Source organism: Acomys russatus, chromosome 24, assembly GCF_903995435.1.
Source record: "Acomys russatus chromosome 24, mAcoRus1.1, whole genome shotgun sequence".
NCBI lineage: Eukaryota > Metazoa > Chordata > Mammalia > Rodentia > Muridae > Acomys > Acomys russatus.
Genome location: NC_067160.1, coordinates 27255299 through 27282620, shown reverse-complemented (window position 1 = coordinate 27282620; position 27322 = coordinate 27255299). Strand labels below are relative to the sequence as shown.

Here is a 27322-nt window from a genome sequence, read left to right as displayed (position 1 = left end):
TGCCATTTTCCATTCCAGTCACTGATGACAGAGGCTATTCTGCAGCTGAAACATACTGATTTGAGTTTAAGTGTTAAATGCACCTAAGATGTTAAACACTTGAGAAAAAGGCTGTAAAAACACCTCATTAGTGATTTTTTTTTATATTGGTGATGTATCAAAACCACACCATTTGAGGTAGTAATTGAATTAAATGGAATATATTCTAAAAACCAATTCCACATGTTTGTTTTCATGTTTTTATTTAGATACCAGAATGCTATGATTGCACATACATCATTGTTTTACACCCTGGACATTGAGGTAATTAGGAGAGTCAGAAGACACAACTGACAATCCCTGGCCTCTTCCACTTGGGCTCAGCAGAATGGCTCTCTCTCTCTCTCATAAACACACACACAAAGGATAGCAAGAAGCAAGGCTATTCTACCATCACTGAGGAAGTGACATGAGAACGCACCATCAACATTCACAAGCATATCCACGGAGTAGTCTTAAAGAAACATGCCCCTTAAACATGCAAAGATATCCGGAAATTTGCCATAAAGGAGATGGGGACTCCAGAGGTGCACATTGATATTAGGATCAATAAAGCCATCTGGGACAAAGGAATAAGGAATATTCCATATTGTATTCATGTATGTTTGTCCAGAAAACGTATGGACTCTATGGACCACCGTCCATGTGGATGAGAGCTAACTTGATGAATGTCAAATAAAGTTACAAAACTGCCCTCTCCCCCAAAACTCATATCAGTCACTTATCCCACCCAACCCTCCATTTAGAAGTAGCCGCTTCATTGCCAATAGATGTGATAAAAATTATTAAGGGGCTGACTGTCACCATGGTGCTACAACTCTATAAACTTACTGAAGACCACTGAGGTATACATTTAAAACAGAAGGCTTTTGTGATACATAAGTTGCTCTTCAGTTAAATGTTTAAAAAATATGTATCTGTGTTTAAAAAGAGAGAGATACACATACAGATACATAAAGAGCACATATTGGGGAGCAGGGAGTGAGAAGACAAAGTTTGGGGTTGGTATGATGAAGGCAACTTATACAGAGGAATGAAGTTGTCAAATAAGGAACAAAAATATTAAAACAATAACAAAATCCTTCAACTATATTCAGGATCATTTTTCTTTCTCTGCTTTCTCTTTAATGACATGAATTACCAACATTAATTAATTTCAGTACCTCATGAATATCCTAGACTTTGTATCTCTGCCCCTCACCTGCTGCTATTTTAAGGCAGACTTTTTTTCCCCTCACCTAAAAGGAACTTGAAATTACCTTCTTGATCACAAGTTTCTATCTCAATCAAAATATTTTCCAACCTTTCACTGGAAACATCTATGGGAACCTGAAAGAAGAAAATGACCAGACAACTATTTTGGCCACATCTTTCTAAGTTTGGAAATCAAATCTTGTCTATATTTCAGTTTTCCTTAACACCATTTTAATGCAAAGTCAAGAGAATTTGTAAAAAGAAGTGGCATGAGAGTAGTTATTTTTTTGAGGAGAATACTTGCCCTACTAGACAGCACAAGAGACTGACTGAACAGCATGGTGTCCATGCAGGAGCATAAATAGAGATCAGCTTTTATTTCATCTAATTAAGAGTCCATATGGATATATAAATATAATTAGAAATGTGATATATAATAAGAGTGGCATACCCAATCAAATGGAGAAGGGTGAATCACTATTAATTGGTTCTGAGATAGTTAGCCATCAAATTAGGGGAGGGGGGAGGAAGTCAGAGTAAGTTCACATAACTCATGAATATAAGTTACAGATGGCTACATGGCTAATTTTTTAGAAGCGGTATAAATATCATATTCTATTTTTTTAAAGCTTAGGTAATTTTGTGGGTTTTGGTTTTGGTTTGGGGGTTTTGTTTGGTTGGTTTGAGGATTACCATGGATCATTTTGAAGCTTGCTTCTGGTGTGCCTTTGTTTGCCAAGCTGTGTGCCATAGCTCAGGAGGAGACACTTCTCCTGGGTTGTCTGTCCTTCTGCAGCAGGGGCTGCATACACTTCCTGCCAGACGAGGGCATCTTTTCTAATCGCTCCCGTGATATTATTTTATAGAAGCAACCAAACATAGGCAAGTTAACAGACAATCCGCAGGAAGACGAGTATGTTTTGTTTTCTTCCAGATGGTTAGTTAGTTGAATGTGTCTGTCTCAAATTCCTATGTGCAGCCCTTCGTTCTCAGTGGCCCTGGGGAAGGGCGAAGCCTTTTACAAGGGTATCAGTGCCCAGATAGGGAAAGACACTAGAGAACTTGTCTCTCCGAGCTCAATGAGTCTCCCTGAGAGGGCTGCTTTCTGAAGGCCAGAGAAGGCGTCCTCATTAGAACCCTGTCCCATCGGGCATTTCCACCCCCCAGAACTAAGAATAAGTCCCAGACTTTCAAACCTCCCGGGAACACAGTTTTTCACAATAGCTCTAGCTGACCAACACAATGGCACCACGTTTTGCAGTACACTGAAGGCTGGCTTGGTGTTCTCACACTTGATTTTTGTCTGGGTATATATATAGATGATCTGCGTGGAGTTGTGTTAAACAGCTGATAATAGCAAGGAGTTCCAGATAAGTTGTCGCCTGAGGACAGGGATCAAGGAGCAGGTTGCTTTAATATAAATGGTTTCATTTTATATAAAAAATGGCTTCATTACTATATGTTCTAAAAATATTTTAAAATTCAAATATTTTGACAAAACTGCATTAGAAGCATCTTGTCATGACAAAGTCAGTCTGTGGAAACCTCTCTTTTTTTAATTTTTTTATTAATTTAATCTTGTTACATCTCAATGGTTATCCCATCCCTTGTATCCTCCCATTCTTCCCTCCCTCCCATTTTCCCATTATTCCCCTCCCCTATGACTGTTCCTGAGGGGGATTACCTCCCCCTGTATATGCTCATAGGGTATCAAGTCTCTTCTTGGTAGCCTGCTGTCCTTCCTCTGAGTGCCACCAGGTCTCCTGCTCTTACTATGTTCTAGGCAGTGAGCTACACGCAATAGCTATTTGATACTTTTAATCCTCTGAAGTAGATACTATTTATATATTCATTGTACACATGAACAACTAAGGCACAAAGACATGAGCTTACCCAAACTCATATAGATAGAAAAGACAAGGCTCAAATGGCAACAGCTCACTTCTGGAGTCTTCTCTCTCACTCTCAAGAACATGTAGAAAATGGGGTATTGGGAATTTAGAAAGGCTAGTGAAAACTTTGGCAAAATAATTTGAAGAAAGCGAGGTGTGGCAGTGACTGCCTATTTAGTATGTCAAGTCACATGAAACCTCCCAAAATGTAACCATTTTAACCCCAAAATGAAAGTCGCATATTACCCACCCATCAGGTTTTGTGATGAACGTGCTGTTTTCATGGACCTTAGTCTTCCGTAGTCAAAACAGAAATAAGTAAGTGAGCTGAGTTTTCAAACTCTCAAGGCCACATCTGTCTACCATGAAGTAAATCTGGAAGCTAATATTTTAGGCCTCCTTAATCTGATATTTTAAAAGTGCATTAGCTTAAGATATAAAACATGCTTTTTATTGTATTATATTATTAGAGAAAAAATTCTTTAGCCTATCTACCAAATTTTTTAGTGCCAGATGAATAGAGCTTCTGGTAATGCCAGAGTGAAAGCTTTTTGCCCAGAAGACTACATCTCAAAGTACAGAATGAGAATTACATTTTTATCTACAATACTTTTTCTTTCCTTTCTTTCTTCCTTCCTTTCTTTCTTTCTTTCTTTTTTTAGACACAGTAACCTATCCTAGGCTGGCCTTGAACTTGCTATGTATCTAAGGATGACCTTGAACTTCTGATCCTCCTGCCCCCATCTCAAGTGCTGAGATGCGGTACTTAGGACTGAGCCTAAGGCCCTGCAAATGCTCTGCAAGCCTTCTTCCAGTGGCTATATCCCCAGCCTGCACAGCATCATGTCCCCCCAGAGAATTATAGCTTGGATATATCACGATATTTGAAAGCCCTTCATCAGTTGATTTATCTTTGGCATGCAAAGATCGGCTTCACAATTATTTAAAACTGCATTATTTCATCAAAGGAGTTGAATATATATCACAAACTCTTAAAAGTGACCAGCTTTTCACCTTCAGATGGTTTCCGGTGGACAAGACGGAGCTTTATGGGAGGTAAACAACTGACCTTTCCAAGGTCATACGCTGTTCAAAGCTGAGTCAAGAATAAAATCCTGAGCTATGGCTCCTGCCCCTTAGTCTTCTTGCTATGCTGTACTATGGCTATTTTTTTCCTGTTATGTAATACACACTAATCTGATTTTCTTTTTCTTCTTTTCAACTGAAGCTCTGAATCAGCTAATCTTGATAATTACTAGGACAGGAAGCAAAAGACTGAAAATGGTTCTGTAATCAGAGAAGCTCCCTGCTATGAGAGATTTTCTATTAGAAGCATGTCCCCAACGCTGGGACTCCACATCTGCTCTGCTTTTCACACTCCTCTAAGTTCCTGTGGCTCTTTCTGTTCCTCGGAGAGCTTAAATCGCCCAGCCAGCCACTGCCTTTGCATTGTCCATTGGTACACAGCTATTTGGGGGCTCTCACTGACCTCTGTCTGAGCCGTGGAATGGCCTGTCCTATGGTAGCCACTTGTGCCTTGGCTTTTCTTGCTACAGTTTTCTTTTTTTGGTTGTCTGACCTCCTGACCTTGAATTCAGGCTTTGCTGTGTTCTTGCTTCCTTACTAAACTCTAAAATGCTGAGATGCCCGGAAAATAATGTGATGTTCACCCAGAGATGGATGGGACAAGGAGTAGCTGCAAGCCCAGAGACAGGGTCTAACTTTTCTCTTCATAACTGCTCTCCTTCAGCCCTAGAGAACTCCCTAAAGTCCTCCCGACCCCTTTATGTAACAGGGCTTTTCTGTAAGAGAATGTAGCTCTTTATTTTCAGATTTTTTTCCTTTTCATATTACTATGATTTTTTACTGTTTTCTCTTGGGCCCCGATACAGTAATCTTTAAAAACACTGTTTTAATCTCTTGGTGTATCCATAAAAATAAGAAGACCGAGCTCATTATCTACAGTGTCCTTCCCAGCTCTGCAGTAACACAATTGTAGGAAATTCTAGGGCATATTTTCATATATGAGCTTAGTGAGTTCATTGGAACATCCACACAGTTCTGTGTAATTGTGGCTTGTCCTCCTCAGTGCCAGCCATAGTCAGTGGACCCCTTTCTTATTAAAATAATGGCTTCCTCCTCCTGGGTCAAATAATTAAGTCACAGCAGCCACCAGTATCACTTCTTGCACACAGTGGGCAATCAGTTGCCACAAAATCCTCTGTGAGATCTTTAAGGAGGAAGCTATGAAGGAACAGAAGGAAAAGTGGAGGCTTAAGTACAAAAGTGAGAGTAGGAATTATATTATAGAAATCATTGTATCCGTTTATAGACATAAATATTGAATGGCAACGTTGGGCGTGAGAGATCCTCGCTCTGATGTTGCTTATTCTAACACATTAGAGGAGATGCTTTCCCAGCTCACTCCTACGGCCTAAAATCTCGCCCTTACCTTTCTCTGTCTTTCACTGACTGTTCGGCCATTAACTTCTTCAGTTCTTCTAAGCGCTGGAGATCTCTCGCTGCCATCTCTTCCCACTTCTGCTGTTGCTTAGCCCAGTATTTTCTTATCTATCGTATAAATATCACACCAGATTTAAATTAACAACTGATCAAACGGGGGAGGGGCAACAGCATTATCCAGGTCCTCACATAGCAAAGCTCGGATTGCAATGGCATTTCATCTTTTTTGTTGGTGGTGTTGTGTTTCGGAATGGCCTATAAAATATTGGCAATAGAAAAAATAAATTAATTAATTAAAACACAGGGGTACGAGTCTCTGGAAAGCTCCTGGTTTAACTGCCTCTGAAGTGGAAATGTAATGTGTGCTGAGACCTAGGTCTTAATCATGGCTGAAATAATCGACTTTCAGGGAACCACAATAAAAGCTTGCTACTGCCTTGGAAGAATATGGCCTACCTGTTACCCAGGAGTATTTTTATCCGTTTATGGTAATGCAGTCTTTAACAAATATAGCATTACAACTATTTTTACCTTAAAAGCATGGGTTTATTTATGCTAATGGACAGCAGGATGTTGAAAGCTTTATGCTCCCAGGTTAGTGGCAGGAGATGGTGGGAGGAAGGAGGGAAAGCACGAATTAACAAGGCTGTGGTAAAGAGTAGCCTCGACCTATGTGGTAAAATAAAGGTCGTGCTTATCAGGCCCACAAAGGTGGAAAGCACTGTTCTTCCCAGGCCTGCTTTACTTCTCTCAGTGGAAGCAAATAAGTGTCATTTCCAGGGGGCTGGAACCATCTCAGAGTTCCACAGTGTGCTTAGGCAACTCAAATTAATAGAACCTTTCTACTGCTCTGTGCTGCCATGCTGCTGGCTCGAGACACCGAGTCTTGCTAGATAGAGAGGTACCTCAGTGGTGACACCTCCAGTGTGGCACTTCCTCTTCTGGAAGTTTGGATAGGAAAAGCTGAGTGGTTTCCTGGCTGTCCCTAGCAGCATGGTCTCTGATCCCTGGGAGCCTCTCGAGAGGCAACTGAAGTTCCCAGGCCACAGCCAGAGCAATGATGTTGCAGCCGAGAGAAACCAGCAGCTCAAGGCTTAAAACATTGTGTAAGGTAATAGCACTCCATATGACTCAAGTCAGGGTTTAAGGAGAACAGAAAGAAACCAGGAAAGAGACGAGTGTGGTAGCACATGCCTCTAATCCCTGCACTGGGGAGGCAGAAGCAGGCAGTTCTCTGTGACTTCAAGGCCAGCCTGGTCTGCAAAGTGAGTCCAGGACAGCCAAGGCTACACAGAGAAACCCTGTCTTGAAAAACAAACAAACAAACAAAAAAGAAACCAGGAAGGTTCCAACAACAAAGATGGTGAGAGGGAGAGAGAGAGAGACAGACTAACAAATCTTAGTAAACCAAGTGTGGCTGCAGGGGTGGAGAAAAAGCATAGTTCTCGTGATAAGTGCAGGAATCTCTAAGCACCAGGCAGGATAATTAGATTGTCTCCACTGGGGTATAAGACATCTTTATACTTTTCTGTATTATCTTATAGGGGCTTTTTGCAATAAATATGTCTTTCATTTTTCAAGATGGTGATGTTACTTCAAACCCAAGCTTTAAAAAAGCACAGACATGAAATGAAAGAGAACTTTCTGCTGGGTCCTACCAGCCCAGTAGCATGTGCTTACTCTTCTTAGCATTGGCGCTGGAGGAGCAGAGCTGCTTCTGTGGCCAGGCTGCTGCGAGCCTCTCACCTGCCATCTCTTGGTGTGCAGATCAAAGAGTATGCGGCTCCCCTTCCCTCCCTTCCTCCTTTCTTCCCTCCATGCCTCTCTTCTTTCTTCTCTTCCACCTGCCCTCTCTCTTCCCACCTCTCCTCTCTTCCTCCTCCTCCTTCTCAGTGCAGTCATTCACAGTGTTTAAGCCCTGGGAAACCCCAGTGCCACCATCTGAAAGGTTCCTCTCAGCTTCAGACTTCAGAGCACCTCTTCCTTGCTGTCACTGAAACTCACAGGAAAAGGCATGCTCACTCTCTGGTGAGGCATTCTGGGGAGTGCGTTGAACTTTCATTGTTATTAACCATGACGTTAAGAACACTATCAATCTTTCTCACACATAACCCCTACCATTTCCCATGTTTGGATTGTCTGAATATAGCACCCTTTGCCTGGTCTTGTCAGTGCTACATGTAGACTTCCAGGTCATCCCCAGGTCCTGTCAAGAATTCAGACACCTGAGTCACAAACTCCTCAAAGCTACCTCTAACCATCTAAACTTCCTTTCATCATGTTATTCTTGTGTTTTCAAGACTTCTTCCAAAAAAATTGCCTCTTCCTTCAGGATTTGATTTTCATTAGTGTTCTACTGCTAAAATCTTAAATTATATAGCAATGGACTCTTTGAGCAGAATTGGCCCCTCTCCATCTTCATCCTCTGGGCTCTGGCTCAGGACACTGTTTATTTGGCCTCAAAATGATGCTTTAGTAATTAGTAAATCCTCTCTCTTTGCCACTGGATTGCAAAACATGTGATTTGCTAATCTGGGCAGCTGTGAGTGTCTTCTAGAGCATAGCATGTACTTAATGACCATGGACCAATGATAGAATTGTATGAACAGGTACCAAGCCCATGACCTCACCAAGACCCGCAGTGACAATTACCTTTTTAAAATTAGTTCCTGGTCAATAGCTCCCAGCTTCTCAACAACATTCCAAGACAGGTTCCCTACATACCTACCTCTGCTTCCTCACTTTTCACAGGGGATACAAAAGCTCCAACCTTCATTAACATCCAGCAAGGAGAGCTGTCCTTCCTTCGGTGGTCATAAGTATATGTTCTAGAGACCCAGAGAGACCCTTACCCAGGGCAGCTCTCCATTCTTAAATCTCCCTATTCCCCCATCTGTCCTTCTCATCATTCCAGCCCCATTCTCTTTGTGTTTCTTTCTTCTCTGCAGTACAATTAAACACATAGCTCTCCGGTTTAAAAAAAAAAAAAAGAAAGAAAAAAAGAAATTAAGACTTTTATTGAAACCACCAAGATGGTAGCAACATGACATTCAAGGTTCTTTCTCATTAAGGCAGCTGAGACTATTCACTGGGTCCCACTGTTACAGCTCCCATATTAGTCCTCACTCACAATGCCCCTACCTCTGCCTTCTGAATAGGAGGAATTTTCCAAGCAACAGGGAAATGCAGAGCAATTCTAGATAACTAGTAGATCCAAATATATCAGTAATGATCCAAGCAAACTTGTTACCTTCACCGGTAACTTACAGGGGATCAAATCAAACAACCATTTCAATTCCTAGTTTATCAATAATTGGTATTTCTGTATGTTTGATTCTACTAACCTTTATATATATATATTTTAAAATAGTATTGCCTTTGACATTCATTTGTTTGTTAAATATTTATTAAGGGCATGCTTGAAGCCATATACCACTTACTTGGGATATAGTATTTATAGCAATTACCACAGCATTGGGACTTAGTAGAGGGGAGACACAATAAGGAAATAAATGAGTGAACAGGTTATTACATATTCTGTCAATCCCTAAGAAAGAAATAAGTACAATGATGATTCAGAATAGTTTGAGTGGCTTTACTAGATGGCATTTATAGAATGCCTTCAACAGGACATTTGGATAAAAAGCTGAAAGTTAAAAGTGAGATTGCCATGAAAAAAAAAAGTAGAGACAAGTGGAAGATGAGGACATCGTGGCTTCAACAGCTTTCAACAGGAAAGACCTGAAATGTGCTGAGAATCAGGAGACCGAACAACTAGAATAGGGGGGTAAGTTAATGCAGGGGGCCAGATGAGAGCACGGGGAGTCTGGATGGACAGGCCAGGACTCAGAAATGAAGAAGCCACTGAGGACTTTCAATCAAGCAGTGACAAGGTGTGACCCTGGGCGTAAAGGATGGCTCTGCCTGTTAAATGGAGAGTGGATAGCAGAGGTGCCAAGAAGTAGAGCATATCAGACAGAAATGTAAGGCAAAGGTGGTCACTTGGCTAAGACTTGGGGTGCAGTGTAGGGGTGAGGCATGCTGGAGAGTGGTGTGGGCATGCTTATTGAGGAACGTTGCCCAGGAAAGGCGTGGGATAAATAGCAAGCAACGCATCCTAGCAGTTTGCTTTGGCGACTGTGAGCTTCACACATCAGTAACTGAGATGAAAGAGTGGGCTCATAACAGGTTTGGGGAAGGAGGACAAGCAGAAGGTCACTGTGAGCGCGTAGTTCCTGAAATGCCTAGAACATGCCTAAGTGGAGACAACAACATCTGGAGGTGTGAATTGCTCCGGGGAGAACTCAGTCCCAGAGGCCCAAATTAAGCATCTACTTGCAGAAAAATATCTAATGTCCAAGGCTAGGAAGAAAAGGTGCCAACCTCATTTACATCTTCATTTTCACAGCTTTTCCTAGGAGAACGGCTTCCCTTCTCGCCTCCACTGTAGAATCTTATTATATTGTCAAGACTAAAATAAACCTACCTCCATCTCTTGCAGTAAGGACTCTTTGCTTAGGATTTATTGTGGTTCTCTCCTTGGTTCTTCTAAATGACACTCCCCCGGATTGTACCTGGACTATGGGAGCACTTACTATATGCCTGGGGTTGTGCAGCCCTTGCCGTTTTGACTGGGAAACCCTCCTGGCCCTCCTTTAAGACTTTACTTTCAGCACTGCCTTCTCAGCCCTTCTTCCTGTCTCCTCTTCCAGGTGTGGCCAGCTGTGCCTGCTAGGGTATTATGTATGTTTTCTTGGCTTAGCGTTTTCCATATGGCTCTGCATTGTTTACCATCATATACCTAGTACCTTACATTGTGTCTGGCACACGCTAGAGTTTAAAGGGTGGCTGTTAGGTGAGTGGATACTTCTCCTGGTCTCTGGCCCAAGAATGATAGTTGTGCATGGGAACGAAGCCAGAAGGTTTATCTGCAGCATGGTGAAGTCTGAACTAAGTACTTCCCCAAGGAGTGTTCCATTCACTCCTCATCAATTAATAGGAGCAGAAAGTGCGGATCGAGAATTATTGGCTCTGCAAGCATCAAATTAAAATCCTGGCTAAGAACAGTTAACTAGCCCTTTGAGATGCTTGTTGAGACATGGAATGTAAATGCACTGAGTTTTAGGCTCCTTGCTCCATCTTTAAAACATTCCAGCAATGGCAGCTCAGACAGACAATGTAAATGATAAACTAAACGTCAAGCTCTTACTTGGACATGATGTTTCAAACAAAATAAAGCAAGCCCCCATCGTCCTGATCTCATGGGGTTGCTAATTTGTCCTGTACGTAAGACGTTCTTTTGCACAGTCCCACATCTCTCCATTTTAGTAGATTTACACCAAGGAGAGCGTGAACAAACCTAGGAAAATAGACTCCGTATAGATTTATGTATCGAAATGGTATAGTATTTTTTTCAGAGCGTTTAGATCATTTTTATATCCTACCTTACTTTAGCAATTTTCAGAACAATTTATTTCCTATTAACAACCCTACGAGAAAGCATGATGTATATACTCTAAGCACACATCAAAGTTTACCCTTAGAAAACCTAGACGAGTGTTAGACAGCCATTAAATTTACCATGAAATAAGACTTTCTTACTTACAGATAGAAAGTAGAAGCTTAGAACTAAAGCATTATAATAGGAAAAGGGTGGGCCATTAATTTCAAGATATCTGTGTGATATTGAATCTTTGAACAAACAGACTTCTGTACAGTGTTCCCAAGTTATTATCTCCAGAATTTAATAACTTTACAGAATCAGGTCATAACACTTAACCAGACACATAGAAGATGCCATACACAAAGGTTAAAATACTCAGTTTCTTTTCCCAATAAAGCATTAAGAAAAAGCAAACAGTGAATTCATTTTGGTTCCTATTTTATTTCAATAGCCCCTTGCAACTTACAGACAGCTTTCCTGCTTCTGACCTGCAATATCCAGCCCCATATAAAAATGTAACATTATCAGATATAGAAGCACAACTGGATATCTTAATAAACATACTCATTTTTCACTTTATATTTTTTAAAGATTTATTTATTTGTTATTATGTATACAATGCTCTGCCTGCATGTACACCTACAGGCCAGAGGAGGGCATCAGATCACATTCTAGATGGTTGTGAGCCACCATGTGGTTGCTGGGAATTGAACTCATGACCTGTGGAAGAGCAGTCAGTGCTCTTAACTGCTAAGCCATTTCTCCAGCCCCTTACTTTATATTTTTATGTTAATTTAACAACCATAATAGTGCAACTACCTCTGCATTGACACATAACTTATGACCTCCTGGAAGGGAAGAGACATTTCTTATACAGTGGCATCTTTTGTACCCATTTATTGTCTATCAGGAGATAAATGAAAGAGATTCATCTGCTAAACTGATGCAATGAAAAATAATACAGACAAGCAGCATTGAAGAAAATACTGTTTTGGGTTTTGCTCAAATAAATCCTAATATATCTGAATAGACAATAATGGTTCAAGTTACCAGTCACTGAACTGATTTATACTGTCATGGACATGATATTTAATCCCAGGAGCATGCATAACTGCTGTTTCACTGAGTCAAGTTGCTTCTGAGAGCCAACTCAAGCTATTTTACGCTAGAGACAAACCCAGTGTCATTCTTCCTCTCAAAATATTTCAGTCAGCATTATCTTTCCTATACATTGTATACTATACCAATATCTGTGTGTATGACCCAAGAATGACTTACATTTCTGAAGTTTAAAAAAAATGGCATCAGGTTGGAGAGAGTGCCTGCTATTTTACAGAGAATCCCAGGACTTCCCAGAATTCCAATCAGGTGGTTCACATCACAGTCACCTTTAACTCCAACTCCAGGGGATCTGACATCCTTTTCTGGATTCCTTAGGCACCTGTGTTCACCCATGTACATGACCACACACATATACACTTTCTTAACCCTGAATTTAAATCTTAAAGGAGCTTCAGTGACTTAATTTGTGAGGCATTCATTACACAAAACTTGAAAGCTCTCCACCTGAGCAAGAAACCAAAGTCAGATCTTTGGTATATAAAACAAGCCAATTTCAAAACTTTACTGCCTGGTTATATGAACCTTGTGGTTCTTTTTCCTGCCAGAATTCAAATTGCTCATGTTTCTGATACGTTCCCTTGCCCTGAACTTGACTTTTTCAGACACTGAGCTACAAGGTGATAAACAGTTCACCCCTGGCTAGTAAAAGAATAAACTATTATGCATTTTCTCCTGAAGAATAGTATGAGGCTATGAATAAGAAAACAGGACCAGGAAGATGACTCAGTGGATAAGGGCAATTGCCACCTATTCTGATGACCTGAGCTTCACATGGTGGAAGGAAAGAACCAGTTCCCACAAGTTGTCACCTGACCTCTATGTGTGTGCCATAGAATGCATGTGACCTCCACATGTATGCTATGGAATGCATGTGTGCATAAACACACTTGCACACAATATTATTTTTAATAACAAGAAAAGTCTCAGAGTCTTTAATTACTAAGAAATCAGCTTTTCAAGTCCAACAAGCTGACAGTCTTAAAAGAATGAGAGAAAATGGCAACAAAGGAAATACCCAAAATTGTGAGGTTATCAAGTAAACTATTGGATCATTATTGGTTCATTTGATAACGAGTAATAAATATCTTACATAAAAAGGGGAAATGCAGAGGATGTATTGAGAAGTCATGGAGATAATGTTTAAAATACTACATTTATGTATGTAGAGCTTTTTAAGGCCATTGCTGCTGTTAACTTTCCTTTGGGAGTGGTGCAGGTTTGGGGTGTTTTGTATAGCATTTCATGTGCTTGTCTGTATTTTTACAACAGATATAAAATACTTTGCAATTTCAAACATTTGCTTTTTAAATTTAGCCAAAGAAAGTCTGAAGTGAATCCAAAGGGCATGGCTATTATTCATTCCTGGAGTTTCCAAAGTATCTTCTTTCATCAAGCCCAGAGACAGGATAGCATATCCGGTACTGATCGCGCCTATAGATGCATAACACTAGCCCTTTCTACTACATTGCATATGGCACCGTGTTTATGCATAGTCCTTAGAAACATATCATGGGCTCATGATTTAATTTTATGCCATGGGCTTTATAAAGTCCTCATACAGTCCTTCTATTTCAGATGATGCCTTTAGGATAAGCTCCACTCTTCCTTGCATTCTCCAGCTCCGGGTACCACGTCCATCGGTAGCAAATGGGAACCACGTGCTCTTCTCTGAGTTAAGTTACAAAAAAATCTCTCTTTACTTTTAGTTTGCTGACATAACTCTACTCCAAGCCCTTTGACTTCTTGTCATTTACTCACTTACTAATTTCTTACATCAATGATTCTTACTAATAAACAGATAGGCACAGATAAAAATTAGAAGAAGCTGGAAAGATGTATTAAAAGGAAAGTTGAAAAGAGAGTAGAAATGAAGGCAGCGAGAAGTTGGGCAGCCTCAGCTGCTTCGCCAGCTGAAGACCGGAGATAGCGTGGTGGGAGGGGCAGCAGACAGGAGCCTTTGGTAGAAAGAATGATAGTCCAGCACAACCCAACAGGGCCAGGAGCTGGGGAATGATGCTATCTTGCTTCATCCCAGGTGCCCACCTCGTACTTTTGCTAAATGCACCTAGAGGCCAAGGAAAACACACAGGAAACCCCAGGAGCCACAGAATCGCAGGTGGAGACAGCTCAAGGGTAATGTATCCCACACAGCAGTATTAATTTCCTTGATTATAAGTGTTTAAAAGTAGGTGATACCTATATACATACAGAAATAACATTTAGGCAGTGCTCGTTTTGGCCACTTGTGTGAGCACTCCTTCACAGCGGAGCGTGCTGCCCACACAAATTGGCAATAAGCTACTTTCTGTTGCGATGTATCCTGTGTCCATAATAATAGGATGAGCCAAGGAAGTGTTCTGGAGTAAACACATTAGTTATCTCACTCTTAATTGAAATGCCAGGTGGATTTAAAAATAACTGTCATGGCTTCTTTAGGAGAAACGTCTGTTTTCAGGATGGGCAATATTATATAATGTTTGTGTCGTATGTTGACATTGCAGAAATGAATTTGCCCATAATCTTGTCGAATTTCTCCCCTTTCACTGCTCATTAGAAAGGGAGTTTGTATACTAAGATGTTGTATTTCAGGCCATGAAGTGTCAGGGAGAGTAAAAAGTAAACAGGCCTCCGAGTCATTCAATCACGACTTCTTACAGCTTAGAGCTCAGTTGATTTTTATGAACATTTAATCCAAACCCTTCATTTTCACAACCAAGAGGGCAAAATCCCAAACAGCCTGCATAATGTGCCCAAGGTCATCAATCGTGTTGGGCTCCCGGGCCTGACATGTCTTCCTTTCCACTTCAACACCAAAGCATGTGCTGTGTAGAGCTAAGTGGTTGTACGAAGTGTGTGCAACAAACGTACCCACTCAACCCATATTCGGTGAGTGACTGGCACCATGCCCTGGTAATAAAAAAAAATAAGAAAAACACAAATTTTCTTTTCTTGTGAGCATACATTCTAGAAAAAGAAGTGGAATATATATATATATAGATGACAATAGAAAAAGGGGGTCATCAAGGATGTATTCACTAGCATGACATTTGATTGGGTCCTTCAGTAAAGTGAAAAGTAGGTTGTGCAGACAGACATCTTGGAGAAGGAGGATTAGGGTTCTAGGTGCAGGAAACCACAGTGCCAAAGGCTTGGAGAAAGATGCTAGGATGCTCCTGGAGGAGGAAGCAGAGAGCTGCAGGTGGAGCAGAAGCAGGTGGGCTCACATCAGCACAGTGCAAGGACCAAGATCAGGCAGGGCCTTTGAGGCTGGTTTTTATTTTTTTTCTAATGGATAGAAACTTCATTAGTGCATTTAGGGGGAGAGGAGGGATATAATCCAAAGTGAATTTTACAATGTTCATCATGGATGCTTTGCATAAAATATCATGAAGGTTGATTATTGAAATGGGAAGAGAGGGAGTAGAGGAATTACTTAGAAGACCAACCGGCTGATGCAATGCTTTTAATTGTATTTTACAGATAGAGCTTCTATCCATGTCAGGAGGTAAAGGTATTAAGGGAAAATGCAAACCAACTATGACCCCAAGACTGCTGGATCAGCACTGGCAGAGCAGATTCCATCTGTGTTGAGGACGGGAAAGAAAGATGGGGTAGGTCTGGTGGGAAGACAGAATCACAGCTTTGGCATTTAGATTAGAGATAGTTGGGTATGTAAGTGTAGACTACAAAAGGACTATTAATCTGTGCTCAGCATATAAATGCTGTGAAGTTAATTGAGATCATCTAGATAATATATGTACTTAGATGACTGATCCCCCAACACATTCCAGAGTTTGGGAGATAAAGAGTGAGGAAGACCCATCCAAGTTTACTGAGAAGAAGGTACCACTGTGGTAGATTGGCTTCCTAGAAGTAAACCGAATCATTTTCCAAAGACAAAGCCCTGGTCAGTTCTATCATAGCAGTTCCAGAAAGATAACAGCTGAGAACTGACCACTGGGAGTAGTCAGTGGGACATGGAAGTCAAGGACAACCTTGGCAAGTGCAGTGTTGCTGAAGTTGGAAATGCAATGGTTCAAGAGAACAGGAGTAAAGGGAAAAAAAACGTTCCCCATCACTAACCATCAGGGAAATGCAAATCACAATAACCTCACACCTGGCCTCACTCCAGCTAGAATGGCAGCTATGAAAAAGGAAAGGTAACAAGTGCTGGAGGGGATTGTAAAAATCTGAACATGTGCACAACTGGTGAGAAGGTGAATTTTGAAGGACAGTCTGGAGGGTCTTTCAAAAATTAACAAAGAACTACCCATAATCTATCAATCCTAATACTAGGGATATAGCCAAAGAAAATTAAAATAGTATGTTGAAGAGACATCTTCACTTCCATGTTTTGAAGCACTATTTGCGTCAATGGAGAAATTGAAACAACCCAAGTGCCCAACAACTCATGAGCAGATAAGGAATAAGAATGCAAATTAGCTGTAAGAGTTGAACTCCTGTCAATTGTGACTACAAGGATGACCCTAGGTCAACATTAGAAGAAACAGACCAGGAGTCAAGCAGCACATGATCCCACCCATGTGGAAGTGAAATATCTGATCTCATAGAAGCTGAGAGAACTGGGGTTACTATAAGCTGGGGTACATAGGACAGAGAAAGAATAATCAGAGAGTGCTAAACCATAGCTAGACAAGAATAAGAAATTTTGGTGAACTATCACTCAGTAGGGCTGACTGCAGATAATACTGATTTACTGTGTGTTTTTTAAATGCTTTAGAAAATAATCTTAAATGTTTCACCTTAATAAAACATAATTGTTATGGAACATATATATGCTTACTTTGATTTAAGCATAATACAATATACATACATACCAAAATACCACAGGATCTAATATAAGTGGTTTTATTATGTGTTGAAGAAAGTTTTAAAAAATGTAAAAGGAGAATTAGAGGGGAAAAGCTTGACACTGAGTTCAGGCTATAGAATGATGGGGGAGGCGGTCAAGGGTACATGTTAGACGGAAGACATTATGCATGCACTTAGAAAAGATCTGGAAGATGGAATGTGGTGGGACAAAGATTGGGACAATCTTGAGTAGGAAAGGCGATGAGATTCAGTTCACAGGGTATGTCAGCATTGTGAAAAGAAGGATGCCAGGGTTGTGAGTATACACTCTGGTGAGTTGATGGATTTTGATCTTGGAAACCTGTGGAAATTCTCCTGTGAAACTATTGTCAATATGTTAAAAACAAAACAAAATGCAGTCGTGGCAGTTTTCTTCATTTTCCTTAACCCCCCTCAAAAGGGGATTAAATCAAGAGGAAATAAAAAGGGTAATTTTTAAAAGTCAGCTTATCGGGGCTGTGGAGATGGCTCAGAGGTTAAGAGCACTGATTGTTCTTCCACAGGTCATGAGTTCAATTCCCAGCAACCACATGGTGGCTCACAAACATCTATAATGTCATCGGATGCTCTCCTCTGGCCTGCAGATATACATGTAGGCAGAGCACTGTATACATAACAATAAATAAATCTTTTTAAAAAAGTCAGCTTATCACAGTATTATCACGGTTATCTTATGTCTTATGGAGTGTTTGCTTATAGTGCCTCATTAACTCAGAGAAATTATAATATTAAGAATATGAAAAAAGATACTCAGCTTTGGACACTTTTGGAACATAAAAGAAATTCTACTGCAGCAAGTGGGTACTAATAAAAAGTTCTAATATCATCAATTTCCTATCTGCTGGACAGATCTGTGTGAACAAGGGTAGGACTAGGATAACAATAATCCCACATCCAAGACTTTGATATTGAGGTTTTTTTGAAATTGAGGTTACTCAAAATGGATTACTCTCAAAATCAATAACAAAAAGCACTCACAAGAGCAGTACCAACAGTACAACAGCATTTAAAGAATAAACTGGGATCAAATACTTCACAGCTATGTAGCTTTAGGGAAATTGTGTAACTGTATACATCACAATTTCTTCAGGTCTGAGGATCACCTTGTTATCTATTCCTCAAAGTTGCTAAGAAGATTAAATAAACACAGGTACTGCCTAGAATTTTGCAAACTCTGCACAAATGGTCACTAGTTATATCAGAGAATTATGAATAATCAAGACTTAGCAGAAAACATAGCCAAACATGGCACCTGGTGTTAATTCTTGAGTTTCTCCTTTTTATAAAGCTTCCAACAGGAAAATCTTGTGAGAAAACAACAACAAACAAAATTAAAAAAAAAAGAAACAAATATACATGGCTCTTCATCATCTAGCATTTTTTAATCTAACTTTTTCTTAAAATTATATCATCACAAAACATAGGAAGATCCCATCATGTTTTATTCTTCTTAGAAAGAAGATGTAGGGGCTGTAGAGATGGCTCAGTGCTAAGACCACTTGTTGCTTAAGTTCGGTTTTTAGTACCCACATCAGTTGGTTCACAGCTCAGGGGTATCTGCTACACATTTCTGCTAGGGTTACAGGTACACACAGCCATGCTCAGCGTTTTACGTGAGAGATGGATGTTCAAACTCAGATCACTGCAAAACAAGCACTCTTAAACAATGAGTCATCTCCAAAACTCTGAAGTTTCCATTTTCAAAAGACAGTTGAAAACAAGCAAGTAAGCTTGCCATTGGCTATCTCTGGGTTGACACCCTATATTTCCTGTCACTTGTAGACTTACATTCAGAACTGGTTTCAACTTGTTCAGTCTCGTGTAAACAGGGTGAGACAGGTTCATTTAAAAAGCTTACTTATGTTCATGTCTAAGTTTTAATGACAAACCAAAGAACACTGGAAACATTTTAAAATTAGGTGATTCTGGATTTATTTCTTTTGCTTAATTAAACCTCCTGCTTGACATTAACTTTTTTACCCATAAAATATTACTTGGAGGACTGATATTAAATTTTTATAAGAGACAGTTATAATCCCAGTTTAATTTTGAGTTCTTTCTGCATAAAATATTTACTATCTTCTCCTTATCTAACTATTGTTAAATGACAATTTATTCATTACGTTTCTTTAGCTCTGCTGTTTGGTATACTTCACCAGACTTGAAAATTAAATAGAATAGCAAAAGGGCCTGGAGAGACTCAAGTGTGCATTCTGTTCTTGCTGAAGGTCTCAGTTTGGTTCCCAGCACCCATGTTAACCAGTTTACAATTTCTTGTAACTCTAGCTCTAGGCAATCTGCTGCTCTTTTCTGGCCTCCAAGGGCACCAACGTGTAGCCCTTTCCCTTCCTCTCTCCCTCTCTCCCTCTCTCCCTCTCTAGTCTCCTTCTCCCTTACCCCACCGCCCCCCCCCCTGACATAAGTAATTTTTTTTGAGACAGGGTTTCTCTGTGCTTGCCTTGGCTGTCCTGGACTCACTTTGTAGAGCATGCTGGCCTCAAACTCACAGCGATCCACCTGCCTCTGCCTCCTGAGTGCTGGGATTACAGGCATGCACCACCACGCCTGGCACAAAAGTAATTTTTAAAAATAAATAAATAAATAAAATAACTCCCCCAGTACACTGTGCAAAACTCCACACCTGGGAGTCGCTGGCTGAGATGTCCAGAGTCCAGCCATGGGGACCAGTTCTCGCGCCTGGTCCTCAGCTCTGTAGGGATTTAGCGTTAGTGCAGACAGTTTATTTGCCAAGAATCTCTCACACTGTGAGAAGTTCAAGTGAAGGAATGTTAGAGTGGAGGTCAAGTTTTGTGTTTGGCGAGAATCAAAGGCACGTTCCCAAGGTCCCCAAAGGCTATGGCTATTGTCTTATTCTCTGTTTTCTGAAAGCATAAGGGTGCTGAAAGCCAGTTTTAATCACTGAAAGCCACCATATTGCTAAGTGCCACCGTGGTGCTTCTGTGTCAAAGTTTCAGCTAGCACAGGTGAAATATTACATATATTTTATATCATTTTATTACAACTGAGATCCAGCTAAATAGTTTTCTTTCCCTCTTCAAAAGCTTCCTTTGTCTCTACATTACATGGGTTGGGGACAGTGTCTGTCACAATGGGAGAGGATGCAGTGGAAACAGGAGCCTGGCCAGGACTGGCAGGTACCATCCCTGAGCGTCTGTTTTTGCAAGCAGCACTATGGTTTCGAAAGGTTCTTTTTCCCACTCCCTAATGCCTCATAATCATCATTACCCTCCTTCCTCAACATCAGAGCACTTCGTGGGGATGAGAGGCCATCAGTCACAGGCATTTGAAGGAAATTGCAGAGGACACTTCCATATCCTGCAGTTCCTGTGGTGCACAAATGCATGCAGTAGCAATTAAGGGCCTGAAGTGAAGGAAGATTAATAAGAGGAGAGTTGCTGAGCCCTGCTGCAGTCAGCCAGGACAGAAAGTTCATTTCAAGCCCTGGACTTTGATCAGCCACGGCTAAACTAGCACCACTGCTAACATGGAAGCCTTTACACTAAGAAGCAGTCAGACCAGCAGAGTGAGGACGGATGGATGCCCATGGTATGGCTTGACGATACAAAGCCAAGAGATGAAAGAGGAGGTGGTGCAGGCATTTGATGAGAATAAAGGCACTTCAGTCCTCCTTGATGGACCAGGAGTTACTCTTAAAACTATATTAGAAATATATAGATGTTTATGTAGCTCTCAATATGAACATATGTGTATACATGGGAAAATATTTAATGTGTTATATGTGGTCAAACTCAACTAATTTCAAGCAAAATGGAATTCACCTCCTTCTGTAGCTTTCATTTTTCTTGATTAACACTTTTGTTGTCCTGATAAACTTTGAAACTAAAAATATTTCTGTATTATTACTAAGGGTTTCTATTGACATGGTAAATGTATACTGTCTTTATGGCAGCACGGGTAAATACATATTTAAAAAAAAACTACCAGAAGAAGAACAATTTATGTTAGAGTGTCCTTTTACAATGGCATGAAATTTTCAAAGTGAAGGACTGGGGTGTAAGATATGCCCACATTGAAAGAAACTTGGAACACAGTGAGTAAATGGATGGAGAACTGTCCCATGTGGGCCTTCGGGATCATGCCACTGAGATCTTACTAGGAGCCCATAGCTCTACCTATAGGTGAAGGAGATGGATGGAGAGAGAGCAAATGCAGCCCGACACAGGAATGCAGGAGGGTGGGCCGCAGTGTCAGCGCTCAATGAAAAAAGTAAATGCACTACTTTGAGACACACTACTCCTTAAAGGAAGCCTCGAGATTTCAAAACAGAACACACAGCAGAAGGCTTATGTGTATAATTTCCAATGAAGTCAGCAAGTCATAGTGCTTATGAGAAATGCTGCACATTTTATCTTTTTGAACTATGTGCTAATGAGTCTGTATTTTGCAAGTTTATTGCTACCTAGACCCAGGGGATACACTAGTAAGTCAATAGCCCTTTGGTTTAGAGTGAGTCACCACAGTTAGCTGCATGCTCTATGTTCTGATCAGAATGTTTCATCTTATTGGTACTAAAAACCAGTTATGCAGCCACCGGTGTTGATCAAGTAATGCCCCTTTGAGGGGTATTCTCTCGCCAGCTATGAGCAAGCAAAGATGAGAAGAACTAAAAATAAAAATTAAAAAAAAAAAAAGAAGAAGAAGAAGAACTGTGCCCATGACTCTGGTTTCCGAAGCTGGCTTAATTCTGTTCCCTCTAGTTATTATTAGTTTTATTCTGATTTCTATTTGAAATGCCTGACTTGATTCTGTGGTGTTTCTAGCTACCTTCTGCTTTACCACTCTGCTGCAACAATATTAAAATCAGTACTTACTGTTTTATTTATAGAGCCCTTTCTGGGTCCAAGGCATGTGCTAGCTGTTTCCCATGTTTTGTCTCAACTTTTTCAATATTATACAAATAGACATAAATACTGAAACTCCAGAGATGAAACCATTTTCTCCATGGTCACACAATTAGCATGTGACAGCTAGATCTGAGCAAGGAAAAAGAAAGAAAGAAAGAAAGAAAGAAAGAAAGAAAGAAAGAAAGAGTGCTTAATTCACTTGGAGCCAGGCCCCACTTCTAAGGGGCTCATTAAGTTTGGGGTCCTCCGCATTTGCCGCCCTGTTTGTAATTTGTTGTTTTCTCTTCCCACAATGGCCCATCCCTATCTTCATTCGGAACTGATTCTCCTTAGATCAGCTTCAGTGTCTTTGTATCTGTATACGTCTTGGCTCCTTTCTCAACGAGCCTGCCAATGTACCATACAGTTGCGGCCAATACATGATGGAAAAGAGAAATGTCTTTGGACTGCTCCCTGTCCTTAGTTAAATCCTATTTCAGAGCCATGGGCCTGCCATGGGATAGCAAAGCCAATGCAGCCTTGTTAGAGAGTGCTCAACTCCTAGTCCTCTAGTTCTGGCTGGAACCCATCCTCCGTCCCCCAAATGGTTCTAGGTCAAAAGGGAGACAGGAGTGCAGCTTAGGCTAAAATGTCATATGTCTTCAGGAAGCATTTTCCTCCTCCCTGTCTGCAGTGCTCAGCCTGACCTCATACATGGAGATGGAAGGAATCTTAGCTCTTCCCAAGCCTGGATGGAAGTCTGAGCCAGGAAGCGGGTATCTGGAATGCCACGTACGTGCCTGTAGATGCCAACCTTAGCCTCTAATACTTAGGCTGTTCAACTCAGCCCTCTAGCCTCAGGATTCCACACTCTGAGACACCCCCATCCCCTTCTTATGAATGACAGCAGAGGCTGACAGCTGAGACATTTGTCACTTGCTCCTCAGCAAAAGAATTCTGATCATACAGTTTCCTGTTTTCATGTTGCCTTATTTCAGACATTGTCTCAAGACCTAATGTGTGTTTCATAGGATTTCCATGTATTAGACCACACACACACTCACACACACACACACACACACACACACACACATCTCCTGCTCTGGAGGTGGCTGAGAGTCATCATCCTTAAACTTCTCAAGTCCTTCTAGTTTCAAAAGAACCAAGAGAAGGACCCTTAAAGTCTGGGAGAATCTTTTATACAAACGAGTATGCTGACCTTTTGACCTTTTGAAGGCTTCAGCAAAAGGACTGTATATATCTAGCTTGTTATCTGTGCTGTCCAACAAGACTCTTGTTACAAAGGGGAATCTCCTAGCTGGTTGAGAATTTTCCTAACTATCAAATTTGCATCCTTTTTTGTTGACCAGCTTTTCAAAATCTATCTCCTCCATTTAACTCTAAGTAGCAAAAAGAATCCAGGCAGCACCTTCAATGTCTTGGCAAATGTCTCAGCTCTATGAAGCTCATTAGTCAGGAGCTCCTTTTCTACCCAGCTTTAGTATCCCCAAACTCCTGACACTTGCCTATCTTCTGTTTCCAGTATTTCTCATCAGTTTTGGTAGAATCCTCATCATACGAGTCTTTTTTTTTTTTTTTTTTTTTTGGTTTTTTGAGACAGGGTTTCTCTGTGTAGCCTTGGCCATCCTGGACTCACTTTGTAGACCAGGCTGGCCTCGAACTCACAGCGATCCGCCTGCCTCTGCCTCCCAAGTGCTGGGATTAAAGGTGTGCGCCACCACGCCAGGCTCCATCATACGAGTCTTTAACATCTTCAACCAGTCACCTGTTGAAGTTGATCTAGTCTTTTTTTATATTAATCAACATCAAAATGATATCCTCAAAATTCTTCTGGCTTTTCCCCACTTGCAATTTGAAACCCACTTCTGCATTACTGGTATTACAGATAGCAAAACCCAGTTGAGTGTATGTTTTTTTTAATTGTTTATAAAAATTATCATATACCACGGACTTAGCGAGACTTTTATTATCTCATAATTCTGTAATTCAGAAGTCCTGCACAGTGTAGCTGGGCTCTCTGCTTTTAAAGTTATAATACTGAAACCTAAGATTTGGGCAAAGCTGAATTCTTGGAGAAAAATTTGCTTCCAACTTCATTTTTTTTATAACAGAATCAAGTTCCTTATGGTCACAGGACTGTGACTTAGAGCTTTGCATTGCTTTACTGGCTCAGTTCCGCAAGGTTACCCATGTTCCCTGCCTGATGGCTCCATCAGTCTTTGGCCATCAATGACAGGTCATGTTCTTCTTGTCCTTCAAATCTCTAGCCACCCTTGGCAAACAGCCACAGAAAGTCCTCTTCTCTAAAGGCTCCTGTGATGGGGTCATTCTGATAATGTCACGGTTTTGCCATCAACTGCACTCTTTAGGTAAGCATGGGAGGAAACTTCATGTCATTTCCAGTTCTGGCGAGGAAAGGTGTGTAGAGGGTTGGGAGGGAATCTCAGAGGACATCTTTCAAGCTGGCTTGCCCAGATGTACTTGCTGGCTCCTCTAAACCCGAATGGTCCTAAAGTCACAGGGTTTACATTTAAGAATCTTTAAATGTAAGTTTAAGATCAACATCTGAAAACTTGATAGTACAGAATCAAATGACACAGTACCTCAAAAGAGACTTCAAGATTTTATGAAAGTTTCCTCTCATATGAACCCACAAATTACCACGTTGGGAGAATAGCTTTGACCTGAACTGTAAATTTTCCTGGGAGAATGGATCTTCTGGAATCTTCTGAGCACAAGAGCTACACCAGCCATCTAACCTGCACTCTGTTTTCACTGTCATTTCTAGATAGCCTGTGCCCTATACACTCTCCTTCCCCATGCTCCTCTGTTGGTGCATGAAATGCTGGGGCTATTTGCCAGAACATTCAAGTACCAGCATCACACTGAAGCTGTGACTTTTGGCAACCTAAGAATTCACATAATGACAGATCCCTCCTCAAGATATCTATGAAGTAAAAATGACAATTATATACCCACTGGTGGCATCCTGGTTTCCCTAGTAACGCCTCCCAATCCTGCTGCTTGTTGTGCTGGGTTGGAATGTGGCTAAAAGTTTTCAGAGAATCGTCTGACACTACACCAGGCAGGAAGTATGTCTCTAGTATATGAACCTTGCTCCATCCTGGGAGAAAAGCTGCAACTACTCTTGCCTTGGAGCCCATGGAACCCTAGACTGGGCATCCCATAGGAATGCATCATATGTACATACATACATACATACATACATACATACATACATGTCATACTGTCTCTCAAGATAATATGATATTCTCATACTATCTTAAAAACCACACGCAGCAAAAGGGTGGTGCAGAAATCAATATCACTTCTCAGCCATTTTAAGGCCCATCTAGAACAATAATCTTGTTTCCTGCAGTAATTCTATGTTCATTCATAGGAAGGTACTACCCTCTGACTTTATCATGACAGTAACTTCAAACATCGCTAGATGCCTGTGAAAATTACCTGTCAGCTAACCACTTATCTAATTTCAGCTAATCAACATCTGTCTGGAATCTTGATATGAAAACCACAAAAAGTATGACTAGTCCATCCAATTGGAGTTTTAAACCACAGGGAAAAGTGTAATCTAAGGTGCTGGGCACCCATAAGAGTAAACATTAGCCCTAGACACAAGCTAAAACATTATCTTAGCAAATGAGCCCCGAAAGAAGAAACATTAGGGAGAAGAGGATGCCTTGTCTAGACATTGTCAGGCGAGGTCCTATGCATGTCAGAGCATCTCTGTCACCTCTGCTGCTTCCTCATGAATATAGGAAGTCAGGTGAGAGGCTGCAGGTGGGAGAATGAAGGGGAAGCAGCACGGAGAGCAGCATGCCTCAGTCAGCGGGCTTTGTCTGCAGGACTGTCCCCTGTGAGGTCTGCGTAGCTGCTGTAATGCTCTTGTAAAACAAAGCTTGCTTCTAGCATATAAAATAGTTAAAGAGAAGGTAAGTTTGTAATTAGTAAAGGTAGCCAGAACTTTTGATCAGTATGTCTACTCTTTATGACGTAGAAATATATAGAAATAAATATGTAGAAATGCTGAACAAAGTAACACACAGGAGATCGCTCTATCTCTCTGTCTCTGTCTATCTGTCTGTCTCTCTCTATCTCTCTATCTCTCTTACACACACACACACACACACACACACACACACACACACGAGCATGCACACTCACAGGCACAGCCCCAGGGTTAAATAGAAAGATGGACTCCGAAATCAGATTAAGGAGATGCAGCTGAAGTCAGAAATAAACTAGCCCCTAAGAAGGGTCTGAGTAGCTGACAGCCGGCCTTTTACCTTCCTAGGAGTTGGATCCAAGAGCAACAAATAGCACAGAACTTGGGCAGACACAGAGCAGGGATTAGCACAGCATGATCACTCCCTAAGAAGGGGCTGGGAGGCCTTCTTATGCCTGGGCACCAGAAGATCAAAGGGGCCTCCTTGTGCCTGGGCATCAGAGGATCAAAGGGGCCTCTGCAGTCCGCTAAGCTGGTGTCATGCCTGAGAACGCTGACATTCACAAGGGCTTACAGCACCATGTCCCAGGGCTAGACAATAACCCGGAAGCTGGTTCTGAGCCAGTAAAATGTATATGACCCTCTGCAGAAGCAAAACTAAGAGCTGTCGTCAGAGTCTCATTACCCGGTCTCAGTTCAGAAAGGAAGGTCCAATTCATAGAGGAAACAAATGCTTTCCTTCCCTAATCATTTAAACTCTGTGAAGCTGTAGAGACTTCAGGCAATATTAAAAGGCAAGTGACCAGAGGAACAAAGTCCTTGCAATCCCAGTAGCTGATTCAAATGTAGCCTCTTGCCATTATAAGCCCTATCTGTAGGTTAATAAATATACAAATAGGAAAGTAGGTAAGAAGTACAGATAAGTGATCTATAAAAGAGAAAACGCCCTAGTAAACATAAGAAGACGTTCAGTCTCAGAAATAACCATGGAAATAAAAATTAAAACACCAACGAGGTGCTTTTCACATTTATCAGATTTGCAGAATTAAAAAAAAAACAATTATAATAATCATATAAAGTTTAAAAATCATATAAAATTAAAATACATTGATCCTACAACATAATCATGTCACTCCCAGGAACACGTAGAGAAATCTCTGGTTAGGCCAAAAGATGTCTGCATGGTGTCTACAGCCTCACATCCAGAAAAACGGCAAACCTTTGCAGGCTGAAGTGAAGCCACTAAGGAGAATGGAGCAGCCAGCAGATGTGTCTACTACGGGATACAAAACCCCAATTAAAGCAAATGAACAACAACAACAAACCAAAGCCAGCTCTACTCTATACTGTTAACATGGGAAATATTCCAAACAGGAAAAAAAAAAAAAAAAAAAAAAGGAGTGTTGCGCAACGGTGTGGTACAATAGTGGTCACGTAGCAGCCT

The 27322-nt window shown here is 40.9% G+C and overlaps 1 protein-coding gene across 1 annotated transcript in view; it reads right to left on the bottom strand.

Annotated features, from left to right (window-relative positions):
• Nucleotides 1-27322, bottom strand: part of Ccdc148 (coiled-coil domain containing 148) — a 169314-nt gene that overhangs the window by 50090 nt on the left and 91902 nt on the right. Inside the window, exon 10 of the mRNA XM_051166767.1 lies at nucleotides 5578-5696. Coding sequence (XP_051022724.1) covers nucleotides 5578-5696 — 119 coding nt within the window. The remainder of the gene's footprint in view (nucleotides 1-5577; nucleotides 5697-27322) is intronic.